The sequence below is a fragment of the Halichoeres trimaculatus genome, unplaced genomic scaffold (assembly GCF_033239565.1).
Source record: "Halichoeres trimaculatus isolate MK-OKI-2021-1 unplaced genomic scaffold, fHalTri1.1 fHalTri1_scaffold_18, whole genome shotgun sequence".
Lineage (NCBI taxonomy): Eukaryota > Metazoa > Chordata > Actinopteri > Labriformes > Labridae > Halichoeres > Halichoeres trimaculatus.
This window is the reverse complement of record NW_027437196.1, coordinates 11,871,584-11,887,135: the sequence shown is the minus strand read 5'-3', so window position 1 is coordinate 11,887,135 and position 15,552 is coordinate 11,871,584. Positions and strand designations below refer to the sequence as shown.

Genomic DNA, 15,552 nt, shown 5'->3' with positions numbered 1-15,552 from the left:
AACTGAGACCCACTGTTAACAATACAACTATGGTGGCAATATTTGCCTCACTTTGCTTTTAACATTAACATGTTTTTTGTTGGTTTTTGAACAATGTAATAAAGCAAAAAGGTTATTTTATTGCATGTTGTTTCAAGTACTCCATTTGCCCAGTGCTTTAAGAGGCATATATCATGGTCACATGCTAACCCAATGTACGGTGAGGTCAGCTTTTTTTTAAACGTTTCCTTCCCACCCAAATCCACTGATATATGAAGACCACAATATCCACTTTCCTTTGGTTGTGGCTTCACAACACAAAATGCTAAAATAAGCTGCTCTCGCCTCCATTGTGGCTTTGACAACTTAAACTGCAATTCATGGAGGCAAACTAGCTCGCAGCAAATTGGATAATGCAGCGAGGAAATTTCTGGGGTTCTATTTGCTGTCGTTTACACATTCCCAGATGCTCTTCCTCCACGACCATATTGTCTCATTTAGGTTTCTTTCTCGAAGTATCTCCTGTTTCTTCCCCTCTATGTCCAATGCATAAACTCCCCAGCGGCTGCCCCTTGAAATTGCCTCATGTTTATTTAAAGTCAGAGGGGCGGCAGCGGAGCGCCTGGTGCCCCATTCGTTTTATTTATTTTTTTCTCTCCGTGGTGTTTTCTTATAGCCAGCCAACCCCGGAGCCATTCATCAGCTGGGCTTAAGTGTAGCTACAGCGCAGAGGGCTAAACAGCACTTCACCACAATGAGTGTGACATCAACTCTCCACACAAACCAGCGGGTGTGTCAAAGAAAAAGAGCACAATTACAGAGAAGAGGAAGACAGAGACGAGGTGGAGAAATGACCACGGAGAGGAGAAAATAAGGCGAAGGAAGGATGGGGGAACAGAGTGTCAGTCATGAAGCTTCTAATTTTGGTTCTGGCTCGAGCTCTACTTTGTTCCACCGTAGGCTTTTTATGCTACGAGCATGAGCTGACTCAAGACAGACAGACAGACAGAAGAGCTATTGAATTAGCACAAACCGCACTCCACACACACTCAGAAATATCATACTCACACAGAAATAATGAGCATGGAAGAGTTTAGAGTTAAATCACAACATTAAGCGGTGGAGACAATTTGCATTCTGTTTCCTCTGCATTTTTTTTTCTTTGTGTGTGTCACTAAAACTCCTAAAAATATTTCACACACGACGCTTAACTGATTCGAAAATGATCTCCCCACCAAAAACGGATAAAAGAGAGACTTGCATCTTAGCTGAGTGTGGAGCACAACAAAGGGAGCTCGGGCATGGATCCAAATTAGAGGAAAAATGAAGATATGGGAGATCAAAACCGGAGGAGGAGGGATGAGAAGAAAGGAACAGGAATTGGCAAACACTGACTTCCAGCTGTGCCACACTGAAACCAATTTTTAAAACCCTGAAATCACATGAAAGAAGAGTCCACGCACAGTCATAGTGAATATATCTATGTATATATATATATATATTTATATATATATATATATATCTTCTTTTATTCAATATTTAAACCCACTAAAAAGTTGTAAATACAACTTTTGAATGAAAGGCACAGGAAAAATCAGACAATGCTGATATAATACTTGAAAGAAAAAATTACAGTACAAAAGTGGACAGTTAGTTTGAACACACGAACAAATCCCTCCAGGTTCAACGTCCTCCAGAACACGGGGAACAGAAATATATCGGACACAACAAAGAGGCGAGGGAGGAGACAGAAGAGGAGTGGAAATCAGAAACCTGTTAGCCAAACTTCTCTTTATTGCTTTTCCAATCAGACGAGGGTCACCGGTTTCAGGGTCGCTCCTCTGGGCTTTTTTGAAACATAAATTTGAGTCAAATCTGTCATAACCCCTTACCGAATCAGCCTACATTTCTGATTATGCCTTAAATTTCTCATTCCTCTGAGTGTAAAAACCAACCAAACCTCTAAGTGGTGCTGAGCATTTAAATATTCAAGCAGAAATTTTCAGACTGCAAAATTTAAGAGCACAGGTCAGGAGTTGGTTCTGGAGCGAGGAAGCAATTTTAGGATATCTTCATTCCCCTGCTCTGTTTTAACATTTACATGATCCAGTTTAGTGTGCTCAGCACAAGAGGGAGAAGTTTGACCAAAGGATTCGTTTATCTATTAGACATTTATGGAGGATTCAGCTCTGGAACTCTGTTTTTTTTCTGAGTCCTCTTGAGAACTCCTTTATTACCCACTTTTTTTTTTTGGTCGAAGAAGAACATCTTTGCGCCCATCTGATCGTCGTTGATCATTAGTATGGGAGGCTCGCGAAACAGAGGCCGAATGTCTGACTTGCACATGTCTGGATAAAGAAAACGAAAATCAGTATGCAGGGGCTGCCAGCTTGTATGCGATTGTGTGCACATTACAGTGCCTTTGGACAGCTCTGCTGGGGAACAACTGGAGGGAAAGGTGCTGTCTCTGCTCTGCTCAGGGTTCTTAATATTGTATATAGCCTCTTTGGTATAGGCACATCTGCATCAAGGGACCAACCCCTGTCCAATTATTCCCTTCCTTTTCCTACATGTAGCTCTCTCTGCCTCCTATTATAAAAAAATGCTAGAAAGAAAAAAAGGATGATTGCCACAATCCTAGAACCTGGAAATCAAGTGATTGATTGGAGTAGCAAGACATTAGACTTATATAGCCGTAGAGGGCCCCCCACCTCCCAAGGCCCTCCCTGCCTCTCTGCTCCACCTGCTGTTAGCCTGGCCTGACAGCGGGAGATTCATGCTACCTTTGCCTTCACTGCAGTCGTGCTACAGAGAGAGAGCGTTAAAACAAAGCGCCTCAGCACAGCAAAGAAAAAAAGAAATGTAAACGCACCAATCTGCTTAAATCAGCCCTGAAAAGAATTCCAAAATAAAAAACAAGAGACCTTTGGGGCAACGTGAAATGATTCAGTGTAATAAACACAACAGTTCTGACAGATCAGGGAGCAAACAGGAGGATGGATGTGGTCAGGGCTGTGCCGTGTCGTTGCATGAATGCTCTGGTTTGCTTTAGCCTGTGTCCGATGAATGATGCGTTTCCCAGAGCCCTTTCTCACCTCCCTCCCCCCTTTGAAGGATGGCAGCCCACCCAGGGAGAGGAGAGGTTACCTCTATCCCCTCTCTATCCTGGTTCTAAGCAGAATCTCTTAGCGCCACACTCCTTTTCCACACTGGAGCAAAGTCAGGTAACAGCAAGAGCTTTAACAAATCTTGCTTTGAAGTTGGAGTCTTACACTTCCTGATGCAAGACATCGAACATCTCCTGATCCAGCGCACAAAAGGGAGAGGAGCAAATGACATCATGGACAAGAACCAGAATCTCAAGAGTCCAGGGATAGAGAGTACAGGATCCAGTCTTTCAGTGCGTCGGGCTAACGCCGACTCCATTCATTACCTGGCTGATGCAGACGAGGAGGCGGCAGCTAGCTGTGTGAGGTATTCGCGCAGTTCCTTTGCCGCCTGGAAGCGGCCGTAGCGCTTTTTGGGTCTGGTGCACTCGTCCAGCAGCGCCTCCAGTTGTCCATCTTTGGCTATGTGGGCTGGGGGGTCATGGAGGAGGCCTCCAGTGGTGCCCCGCCACGTAGCGTACCGTGAGAGCAGGTTCTGGCAGACGGCGTAGTAGTTGTGGTCCACGGTGACCCTGGAGCAGAGGGAGTCCTTGGAGAAAGAGAGGCAGGCCTCTCTGTCGCACTCCTCGAAGCGGCTCTCGTACCACACGTCGAAGTTTTCTGGCTTGTCTGCAGGAAGAAAGGAACAGAAAAAAAACATCTGGATCAGAATTATAAAGGACGATAAGGTCAGCGATTCCTTGAGTGCAGGGAGACCTTTAAACTTTTCAGCATTAAAACTACAGAAGCCCTAAGAGTTCATTTCAGTTTTTGTCTGTCGTCTTCAATCACATTCATTTATTTTCTTGTAATCTCAATTTATTTTTCTCATAATCTAGAGAAAAGTAAATCATCTTACCTCAAGAGAGCTAACATTAACAATCTTATATTACCTCAAGAAAACAAACAATAAGGAATTAGGAATATGTACAAAATGCTTTTCTTATTATCTCAAAAAACCAATGCTAGCACTTTCTTTTCCTCTAGATTGACTGAAAAAAAAGAGAAAAACTCCATCATCCAGAGAAAATGGTTGATACCAGTTTTTTTTTGGTTTCTCAAATTAAAAAAAGATAAATATTTTTTAATGTTATCTCCAGATAAAAGATATGGGTTTCTTTTGCTTATCTGATGAAAATTAAAAATAGCTATTTTAACCATATCTTGCCAAAAAAAAAAAAAAAAAAAAATCCCTAGACAGTGGGATAATTATAATTGCTTGAGGGAAAAGAAACTTGTTTTCCTAAGATAATGCAACAGTTTTCCAGTAATTGAAAAATTAAATTGGTTGATTGTTAGAATAAGCTAAAACAGGGCGTAAGTGCAGCTAGTTTTGTTTTTCTTTGTGTTTATCTAAAGTAGCAGAAGCAACAGGAAAGAACAGAAATGTCCTTCTTTTACCCCGATCAGCTTGACACGCTCCCATTGGGCTAATGACAGCCATCAATTTACTTATTTGATTTTATCCCGAGAAAAAGGGATCAATTTTTTTTTTTTTTTTTTTTTTTCAAAGAGTTGAAATGAAATTATATTGAGTGAACTGAAAAATGAAAAGTATGTAATCACGACCTTTTAGGGCTTTACAAAACCTAATGATGCTCAATGCAGTACAAACACTTTCAGTTAAGGTAAGCAGCAATTTTGCTAAGACAAGCTGAAAAACAGCTTATTTTGAGTGACTAGTTTTTCAGGTCATCAAGTTGATATTTCTCAATGTTCAGTGAAAATTATGACCCCAAGAAAAAACCAACCCCCACATGCTCACCAAGCTTCAGCGTGAAGTTCTTTCTCAAAGCACACAACCAAACAACTCATCTACAGTTTTATTTGACAGAAACGAACCTTTTTCTAGATTTACCGAGCAAATAAAAATCTCTCTGCAGCTCATTTCGCACTTTTTCTCTTTAGAGGATTGCGCTTGCAGGAGAGGTGAGCCAAGAAAATAACCTGGGATGATGAGAGACCTATTGGTTTGTGCATTAAAAAGCAGATCAATAACATTGTTGGGGAGGGGGTACGGACCCAGAGGATGCAAACACATAATCAGTGTTCCAGGGTTGTAATGCACTTCTCCTCTGCCTCATCAGAACAACTCAATCAAATATCCAGCGCTTGCCCTGTTAGCGAGGGGCCCCGCTTCTGCAGAGGAGGAGGGGCACATCAACCTCAATCAGTGAGGGTGATGAAGATGGATCTGCCTGAGTGTGCATGTGACGAGTGTGCGCACACAGGCACAGATGTGTAAAGATGGACGCGTGCGAGCGGCAAGGTGAGGTGAAAGCAATTAATGTTGGGGAGCCGGCCATGCATCACACCTCAGCGCTGATTGACAGATGGCATCAGGAGAGTGTCCTGTTCTTGTTCTCCCCTCACAAACACACACTCACTCAGCAGGCAGACAGAATGGTTTAAAAAAAAAAAAAAAACACATTAGAAGGTTCAAACTCAAGGGCGAAAGATGAGCACAGCGAAGAAAGACCTCAACGAATGGCTAAAAGAAGTCGATTTACTTGCACCACAATCCTCCTCTGTTCCTGTCTTTCTGCAGGCTGGAGCGCAACAAAGCTCCAACATTTCCAAAGCAAACGAAATCATTTCCAATTCAAATGAGCGGGAGAGCCGTGGATGAGGTAGCCTCTCTCATCTCCTGCGTATCCAGTACCTTCCATGCTAAGGAGCTCCGCTCGGACTCGTATACATTCACCTCACTCCCTTGCGTTCCTGCGGCTGAGCTGAAAAGGGACACTGGGCCTGAAATGCTTGTTAGCGAGGCCTTACGAGTGGCATTCAGGAGTACGAGGCGGTTTTAACAATGCATGCTCGTGTTTGAGTGCATTATTGAATGTGTGTGTGCATTTTGAGTGTTTGTGTAAAGGCAGTGAGCACAGGGAGAATGGGAGTGAGTGAAGTGTGTGTTACATTATACAGCATGTGTTTCCAAAAACCACTGGGGGTGAAACCATCCACCGACTCTATAAACTCAATGATGGGGAATGGTTCCTTTCGCGCCACTGGACTGTGCAAACACACGGCGCTCGGCTCAACTAGAACACAGCGTGTATTTTACCTCGACAATGGGAACGCAACTAAACAAGGACACGACTTTTTGCGTGTGTTTTATTTGCACATCAATCTGAGAGGTGAGATTCAAACCAGACGCTCTAATTCACCTCAATCTCTGCGCCTACACATGGCCGTGACCTCATAAGACTCATTACCGCCGTCATCCTTCTTCCTCGTGCTGCGCCCCAGGAGGAGGGCGCACGCACAAAAACACACGAGCAGCGCGTCAACATTCTGGAGGCTTAAACTCTGAATGGCCAGAGTAAGCAGCTTGAGCTGTCAGGCTCTAAATGTGTCGGCCACACAAAGGGAGTCTCAACCTGGACTGTGCTGTGCTCCAGGAGTCGCAAAGGGCTTCTGTAGACAGGGTGCAAAATTGCAGCTATGGGCAGTAATGAGAATTCGATCCACACACACACACACACACACACACACACACACACACACACACACACACACACACACACACACACACACACACACACACACACACACACACACACACACACACACACACACACACACACATGCTCTGAAGTACAAATTAAATATGCTTTCATATTTGAGCTGGGCTCGACAGGTTCTGTAAAATTAAGTATCGAAAAGATTTTTTTTCAATCTCAGAAGTTGGCTTCCTATAAACTAGTGAACACTACACCAGCCACCATTGTTTTTCTTATATGTAGCTTTTTGTTTTGTTTTCTTTTTAAGTTGTTTTTCTGGTCTTTTTATGCCTTTATTCAGAAATGACAGGAAACAGAATGAGAGAGGGAGTAACACGCAGAAAAAGAGGCTGCTGGTTGGACTGGATGTGTGGCCATTCTGGTGAGCATATATCCTATGTTTTATGGTAACTTCAGTGATCATTTGTTTTTAAACATCATGGGGTGGCTCTGGCTGAGTGGTTTCTCAATACAAGCCATTCTCTCTCAGTCAGAAGGTTCGAGGGGTTGTACCCTTGGGAAAGCTATTACGCTTGAAATACACCAGATACGTCTGCAGTGCGTGTTGACTGTGTTTGTCAAGTCACGGCGGCTGTGTGTTCAGGCTGACAAGCTGCATGACTGACAGACAGCTGGAGTCACAGACCGAGGAATTCCCGCACTTCCCCCTCCATCGATGAGTCTCTCTTTAATCATGTTGGGCAGTAAAACCTTAAACCTGTTGACGTCTGGTCTGGCTCTGCTCATCATGTCCGTTTGTCATCATAGTCGAGCTAAATGCGAATTGATTTTGACACGGTCTGTTTTATTTTAGGTAGTTTCCAGTCACGACTTCCCGTTCAGCTCGATCTTCCCTGTGTCACAACTCTTTGTTCGTCAAAAATAGGATGGCTAAGTATTACCTGCAACATGACGGACCAGCCACTCAGACGTACAGCAACAGAATGGATCCAGTGTGAGTTGACATATTAATTTGAATGAAACCTATTTGATCCATTTGCCAGCAATGGGACGGAGACGCACTGCAGATGCATCTGGTGTATTTAGCTGTTAACCCTGAACTGCCCCCCTGTCTGCTAACTCTATATGAGGTATGTGGGTGAATGTGAGTGATGGCTACAAAAAAATACCCCTAAATTAGCGGTGTCGAAGACTGGCGCCCTCTGTGGCGGGATTACACAGATAGGTCAATCTAATAATGGACAAAAACAAAAAGACTTAAGATACTTTATTTAGCTGATTGGTAGAAAATGAGACTACCCATGTGCACATGTTGCTTAATTTCCTAAATTAATCTACCTCTGTTACTGTTGTTATCCTGGCTGAAAGCCCATTTATCTGGAACCGTATATGTGCCTTCTCTGCACTGCGTTCATTTCGTCTTCATTTTTGCACGTTTCTATTAAGCTTACGTAGGGTAGGGGTACCTTTCACATCTTTTACCTTTCACAATGGTACCAATTTTTGGTACTTTTTGTGTGTATGTGGGAAAAATATCAGTTTTTAAATAATAAAATATACATACTTTTTAAATTAACCATATTTATTCTTCAATATTTAACCTTGCAATGCTGTGTTCATGTCCAGCATGGAAAATCGCCTACTCTTCCACTCCCTGACAGTCACAAGGACACATTTAGGTACCTAAACATGGTACCTTTTGATTTTATGTGAATCGGTACCAGGTACTTTTGACAGACTTTGGTCAGTACCTATAAAAATACCCAATTCGGCACCCATCCCTAAGCTTAGGGATAGACCGATTATCGGGGCCGATATTTGGTATTTTGGGGCATATTGCTATCTGCCTTTTTTTTTTTAATCCAACGGCCAATAAGAAACCCATTCAAAACTGTGTTGTTTTGGCTCTGATGCTTCTCTGCACAGAATTTCTCCCTGTCTACAGTATGGAAGCCCTAGATGGTCATTTGAAATCAGTCTTGCAAAACCAAACAGAAAATTAATTCAACTAAATTACATGCCAGTAAAAGGTAGCACAAACTCAATTCTGTCCAGTTTTATTGTTTCATATTTACTGTAGAAAACTTGTTATTTATTTTTTAAGTTTCCATTTAACTTTATAAAACATGCTGCTAAGATTGGGAGCTGTTTAATAAACATATGCTTGAAGACATTAAATGCAGTTAAGTGTTGGAGTTTGTATTGTTCAAAATTTTTTACACCGATATTTTCACTTTTAGTGCAAATGAATAACGGCTTCAAGTATTGGTTATCGGCCTCCTTGTCTACTAATAATCAGTATTGGTATCGGCCCAAAAAAATCCATATCGGCCTATTTCTATTATGGATATGGGCCGAACAGAGCAGTACCACTGGAAACTGGGAGAAATGTTGCTGTTACTACCCGAAACAAGCTTTAGTGTGACACAAAGAAGAAATAAAAATGGCGGAACTTCCCAATGTATGTAACAGCCTCACTGCAATGCCAACACAAAGAGCGCATGGAAGTATGTGAGCAGTAATGGTAAGATTGTTTGAAAAGGATGTACACTGGCTTTGGTACGTGAAGGAAGCATAAACAGGCTTCTAGTCACATCAGAAGTCTTGTAGCAACAAAGAAATGTTGAAAACAGATCAGTTTCATCAAAGTCAACCTCTGTTTTTGTTTAGATTTCACAATACATGGAATTGTAAGCAGTTCTCGATTTTGGGAGGTATTAAGCAATATCCTGTTGGTGTTTCCCAACCCTGACTTTGGGAACCACTATTCAAACCATGCTTTAACTGAACTGTTTTCAAAGTTTCCCCTTAATGATGGCAAATGCACTTGTATTTATGTAGTGCTTTTCTTGTCTTTTCCAATGCTTCAAATGCTTTAACACCTCCTCATCACATTCCCCCAAAATAACTGCCTTCATTTTTATTGGCTTCAAATTATACGATTAGAGAACATGAATGCTGAGAGTACTGTTCCAGCTTTCACTTTGTTGCACTTCTGCTGTTGTTGTTGTTGTTGTTTTATATCCTGAAAAATCCTCCAAGAATAAGAGACCTGAAACAGCTCTTCAATTCCACTTTCAAACAGCAGCTGCTCAACTGTTTTGGAGTAGAAGAAAAGGGCCTTTATTTTGAAGAGGATGATAAATTAAGCTATCAGAATGGAGCAGATATCTGATACTGCATTTGAGGCTGGATATGGGGCTTTCTCTAGGCTGGTTTCTGTTTTGGAGTAACTAATGTTCAAACTCAGCAGAAAGTGTTAAAGTACCTCGACATGTTGTGAACGTCTATTCGCCCTTTCTGGGTGTCATGTCTTGTAATTTAGCAAAGTGGCGCTTTATCTCAGGATTAATACATCACACAACTTCCCTCAAACTAAAAACAGAACATCACACAAACTCTCCTTTCCCACACGCAGACGATACTTTGTATCTGTCACAAGGCACAATGCTAGAACTTCAGCACTTAGCGACAAAACAGTTTATCACTTTAATAGGATTTCTGCAGGAAGGGACAAATCTCGGAGCCTGACTGGGTGGTCGTCTCTCTCTTTGAAGTAGCCCCTGCACTGGAGGGGGACTGAGAGGTCGGGGACGGCCACACTGAGTGTGTGATGTATAGCTCTCTCCGTCCTTGTTATGAGGTTTATTCGCAGAGGCATAAAAAAATAACTAGGGCAGCAGAGATGGCTTGTTATCCAAACGATCTATGCTTTGATGGGAGCGAGAGTGTCAGAGGCAGAAGGGGCGCAGGAGGAGAGGAGTCATAGAGGAGGGGAGGCTTGGAGGGTTTGCCAAAAGCACAGCCATGGGTCCCTTGGGACCTTTCCTTGAACCTTGATCACTACAGTCAGCAGTTACAGTGAGGACAGAAAGTGAGAATTCAACCTGTGGTTTGGTTGAAATCACACTCTTTTGCAGAAGTTTGGATGGAGGGGAAGAAAAATAATGACAAAAGTGGATTTTTTTTCAGTAGAATTACCTTAGTTCTAGACTAGAGATTGCACTGAAATACAAGATGCAGACTAAGGGAAAAAAGTTTTTTTCTACCACTATGAAAACAGTATGTAATGTCAACATCAAGTTAAAAAAACACAAATTACACAATCTTGCCTTTCAGATTTGGTTGTATGCAGTGAACCATTTCCAGGGCAATGATTTTCATCATTAGAGATATCCACAATGTGCACTTCTTGTGCAGTTGTGTAGCTTTTGCTTAAACTATTTCCTGGCGTGTCAATTTTGCAATCCTGCTTACAAATTCTGAAATTTATGAACTTCCAGAGGGAACCTTCCTAAAGGATTAATAAAGTTCTTATCCAGTTTCAAACCTTTTCTGTTTTGTTTATCATCTATACACCGCTTTAACACCCATCAGAGGGCCAGCACTCCTGTTTTACAAATGCTTTCATTATGGTAACCTTTCAATAATATAGGCTAGCAAAAATATTGAACAGTTTCTAAAAGAAAAGAAGAGCCTTCCCAGCATGATTTCAGACTCTTTTAAGAGGAAAATAAAAAGTACAAGTCTAAGAAAAAGAATAAGATGTGGGTGTCATACAACAAACTTTAGGGTAATGCCGCAATTTAAGCATGTAAAAGTGTGAAGCCATCAAAAACAGCTCTATGCCTTTAAGATAAAGTGTTAACATAAACTAGACTTGATACTTATAATAAGTGTTTCTATTTCAACGAGTCATAAAGCTAAAGATGTAATAAATGTTCATCTGTTAGTGTTTACAGGAAATGCATGCATCTGTTCAGGTATGATCACTTACTTTGCTTGATCAGCCTTTTGTCCGCCACCAGAACATTCTCTGCGTCAACAACGATAACCTTCCCATCGCGAGGCCCGACCGCAAAATTGTCAAAGCTGACGTCAAGAAGGTAGAGAGCAAAGTCGAAGTCGTTGTTTGTGAGCTGCTCGGCGATTTCCATCAGCTGACGGGCCAGGTCCACCCTCTTTTCCCAGGGTGCGTTGTAGAAGCTCCACAGCTCCTCGCCAACATAGTTGACAGCTACCATGCGCCCACACGCTCCCAGGTACTTGGCAAACGGCCACCCTTCATCAGACGGAAAGCTCTGGGAAAGAGAAAAGAGACAAGGATTTAAAGGCAGATAAAGGACGCCTGTTTAATGAAGAGTTGGCTGGAAGAAAAACAAAAATACTTTGTTGGCTTTTGAAAGCAGAGAAAGTAAGAAATCCCTCACATTGTCAGAAAGTATTTGTTTAGCTTGCAATTTCTCAAAAAGAGTCAAAAGAAAAAAATTCCCAGATGCTGAAGACAAAGTTGCCGTGCGCAATGGTTGAAAATCTGCCAAAGGATCACATGAAAAGAAGCCAGGGCTGGGTGTAATGGATTAGATTTAATAAAAGAAAAGAGGCTGTTTGTGTTAAAGCCCTACAGCTACACGCTGACGCTCCCTGCTCCACTCAGTGCTCCCAGAGAACTGATGGGAGGTGATTTGTGGTAGCGGCAGTTAGCAGCAAAGTCTTATGAGATGTGATGCAGCAGTGGGGCGATTTAACTGCTGCATGATGTCGGCTAACCGAGTTAATGCAGTTTTGGCGTGCTGACAAGATATTTCTGTGTATAACAGGTTAAAAGTGATGAATAATGAGGTGATACCACTAGAAGAATCACTGCTGCTGCTGCTGCTGCTTCATGGTATTCTAATCTCAGTTAAACATAATCAGACACGTGTGCAACATCATTTTTAATCATTCAGATTAAAGAATGAGCTGCTCTAGAAGTTGTTGCACTCTGCAAACTTGTGTGAAAATCTGCATTATTTTTTAGTCAACTCCATCACTTTTCATGTGCGTATGTGGCGCGCACTTTTCCCAAATCGCTTCCTTCCCTCCTGGTCCATTTCATTGCCACCGGCTGTGGACATATTGGCAGAAAATAATATAATGAAACCTCCCGTTTTTCAGCCAACATAAGTTTTGCCACAGGTGATAAGCTCCTATCTTTTACAATGAGCCCCTTCCTGCCGTAGGCCTCTATCTTGTACTATAAACACCTAGCCATATGTTGGCTTAATGATAGCACACAACTCCTATGTAACAAATCTCTCCAAGGCTGCAGTTTCTGGCAGATCGCCGCGGCACAGACACAGACAGAGAAATCAGGAGCGCTCATGTTTCATAGGTGCCTGAGTCGCCCTCCCTCCCTCTCTGAAACCCAATTGCATCGGAGATACGGCAGGGAACACATCATGCCACTGCAAGGTAAGGTGTGAACTACTACGACTGGTGCGTTTCAATTTCCCCTCTCTGTAATTCAATACCTCACTGGCTTTCAATTTTGGCCGATGAGGGAGATTTTAAATATGCAACACTGCCCTGGCTGTGTTTAATCTTTAATGAAATACAAATTATTTAAAAACATACATTTTAACCACCCTTCCCTAACCGGGGACGGCAATGCAGCTGCTTTACTTGAAAACAACAGCTGGACCACTGCCACTAGGACAGCGCTGCTCCTCAGGGATGCTGTGTGGTCTGATGAACGGGTGACTGCAGCTAACCGCAGGTCCAGAATCCAACCATTAGCTCAAGTTGCGACTTTTCTACCGTAGACACCACACTGCCCTTCAGCTCCTTTGTTGCATTCTTTGAGGATTCTTTTGCACACTTTGCAAATTTAAGTCCAAGAACAAGATGCAACAAGCTGAATGCAACCCTGAAGGTGTTTTCCACAATCCGAACTAGTTTCTAATTTTGTCCTCGAAAACAGCCCTGTCTGTGAGGTAGTACTTCCAGAGGTCCAGGAACTTTGTTAAGCAATGCTAAATTATTCTGATTAATGGCAATGTTTTTATTCCACCCTCCAACCACAATAACATCACATGAAGCTGTTTAATAACCCCTAAAAAATTTTTGAGCCTGATAGACTGATTTTGTCTGTGCTAGCTCCTGGTGTTTCATTTGAAAAGTGACCAGCTGTTAAAACTAGAGCCCGACCGATTAATCGGCCCAGCCAATCGGCCCGACCGATTAATCGGCCCGATTATAGCCTGTCACCGATTAATCAACATCGGCCAAAATGTAGCCGATTATAACAATTTTTGCTCCACTGAGATTCTGTGGCTCCTGCTCCAGTGTGTCTGTGTGCTGGCGTGCACACTGCCTGAGTGCCCGGCCCCTCCTTCCACCATTATCTAATATAAGACCATAGAATGACGTTTTAACATTGTGTTAGTTGCTTTTTCATGAGATAAACAGAGATAAATGCTACTGTTAATTCACTCGTCCACCATTATCTAATGTAAGACTATAATACAGTGTTTTAACGTCATTTAAGTTGCTCATTGTGTTTACTTTTTTTTTTTTTACTTACTGTGTTTAAAGTTTGACTTATTTATTAAAGGTGTTTACAGTTTGACTTCTTTACTTATTATTGTGTTTACAGCTTGTTCTTATTTATCATTGGTTTACACTACAGTTCTTATGTTGACAGTTTTATAATTTAAGTTCCTTGTTTTAATTTAATAGTGTTCTGTCTCTGTCTTGAATCATAAGGGTATTATAATGATTTGTGATTATATACAGTGTATATCCTGTGTATATCAATGAATTTATTATATATATCAGCCGATATATTGGATATCGGCTTTTTTTTGCCCCCAGTATCAGTATCGGCATCGGCCCCAAAAATCCCATATCGGTCGGGCTCTAGTTAAAACACAGGAGAATATGTACAACAAACATGTATCAAACTACCCTCATCACGCAAACATTTCACAATAAGTGAAAAACATCTAAGGCGGTTGCGTCCTGCTGAGAGTCTTCAATTAATAAGCAATCAAAGAAAGCCAAAACATCAGCCTATCTCTGTCAACTTCATGATTTTGGCAGAACCAACTGTTTTGTTGGTTAGAGCTGTTTTCGGCGTTGCCTGGCCTTTGTCATTGACTTACTGCCCTCTATTGGTCTTGCACTGTGTTGCAATTACTTTTTTTTTCTACATATGTCACTGGCCTGATTAACCCAGGTCTTTGGCTGGTGGTGGAAATGCAAACAAACAAGGGTCACAAGAAACATGTAGTTCCTTGGAGTGCTTTACCAGGTACCAAAAGTTCCTGGACCTTCAGGTTAAAAAAACCTTCAGTAAAATCTTGGAACTGGACCAAAATTTAAAAAATCGCGTTGGATTAACAATGGGACGTACGATATTTTAATATACCATTTATGACTCAAAACTTTGCAGAAACAGGTTTTAATTCTATACCTCAGTGTGCAGCAGAGGTGTAAATCTATACCTCAGGCGTATCTCTCGTTCCCATCAGTTTTCAGGAACATCCACCACCAAGAGGGGGGAGGACAATGATAAGTTGTGCGCGATGCAGTCTTGGTGGAGCCCGTTCCCCTGGGGTGACCCGATCAATTGTGGCCCAGACAGAAGTCTGTCCAGGAAAGCAGTGGTGGCTTCCAGCAGCCTGTCTGTCTCCCTGCGCCTGTCGTCTTTAGACTTGGCAATGACTCACTCCAACTTCCCCCCGAAAAACTCCTCTTGGGTTAACAGCTTTCCTCTACATTTGCTCGTGCTGAAAACTCAGCTGGGGAAGCAGAAATATCTCAGAAAGAGAGAAATTCAAGGGAAGACTAGGAAACAAAGAATAGAAGTGGGCTGAGTACTGAGTACCGCCTGGAGAGGAGACAATCCCAGACTACTGGGATGTTTCCAGCCAACGGGCATTCCTACATAAAAGATTTTTGGATTAGAGAATAAACCAGCTCAGTATCTAAAATGGCTGTCTAATTTCAGAAGTTGGTATAGACAGATTAGGGTGAAGCTGGATCAGTTGGTGGTACATCCCTATTAGGCCCGCTTCCCTTTGACCCAGATTCAAACCTCCGATCGCTTTATGTTGCTGCACATCTAAGCAGCTCTCAGTCTTGTTGACAAAACTTACCATGTCCAATTTTATGGCTAAACCTGCTTTCCTATCCCT

General features: G+C 42.1%; 1 protein-coding gene across 1 annotated transcript in view; it reads right to left on the bottom strand.

Moving 5' to 3' along the window:
- Positions 1 to 1,507: 1,507 nt before the first annotated feature.
- The window catches only part of dipk2ab (divergent protein kinase domain 2Ab), a 33,082-nt gene continuing 19,037 nt past the window's right edge, over positions 1,508 to 15,552 (bottom strand). The window contains exons 3-4 of the mRNA XM_074693842.1: positions 11,370 to 11,673; positions 1,508 to 3,755 (exon numbers count right to left, since the gene is read on the bottom strand). Coding sequence (XP_074549943.1) covers positions 3,409 to 3,755; positions 11,370 to 11,673 — 651 coding nt within the window. The 3' untranslated portion in view covers positions 1,508 to 3,408. The remainder of the gene's footprint in view (positions 3,756 to 11,369; positions 11,674 to 15,552) is intronic.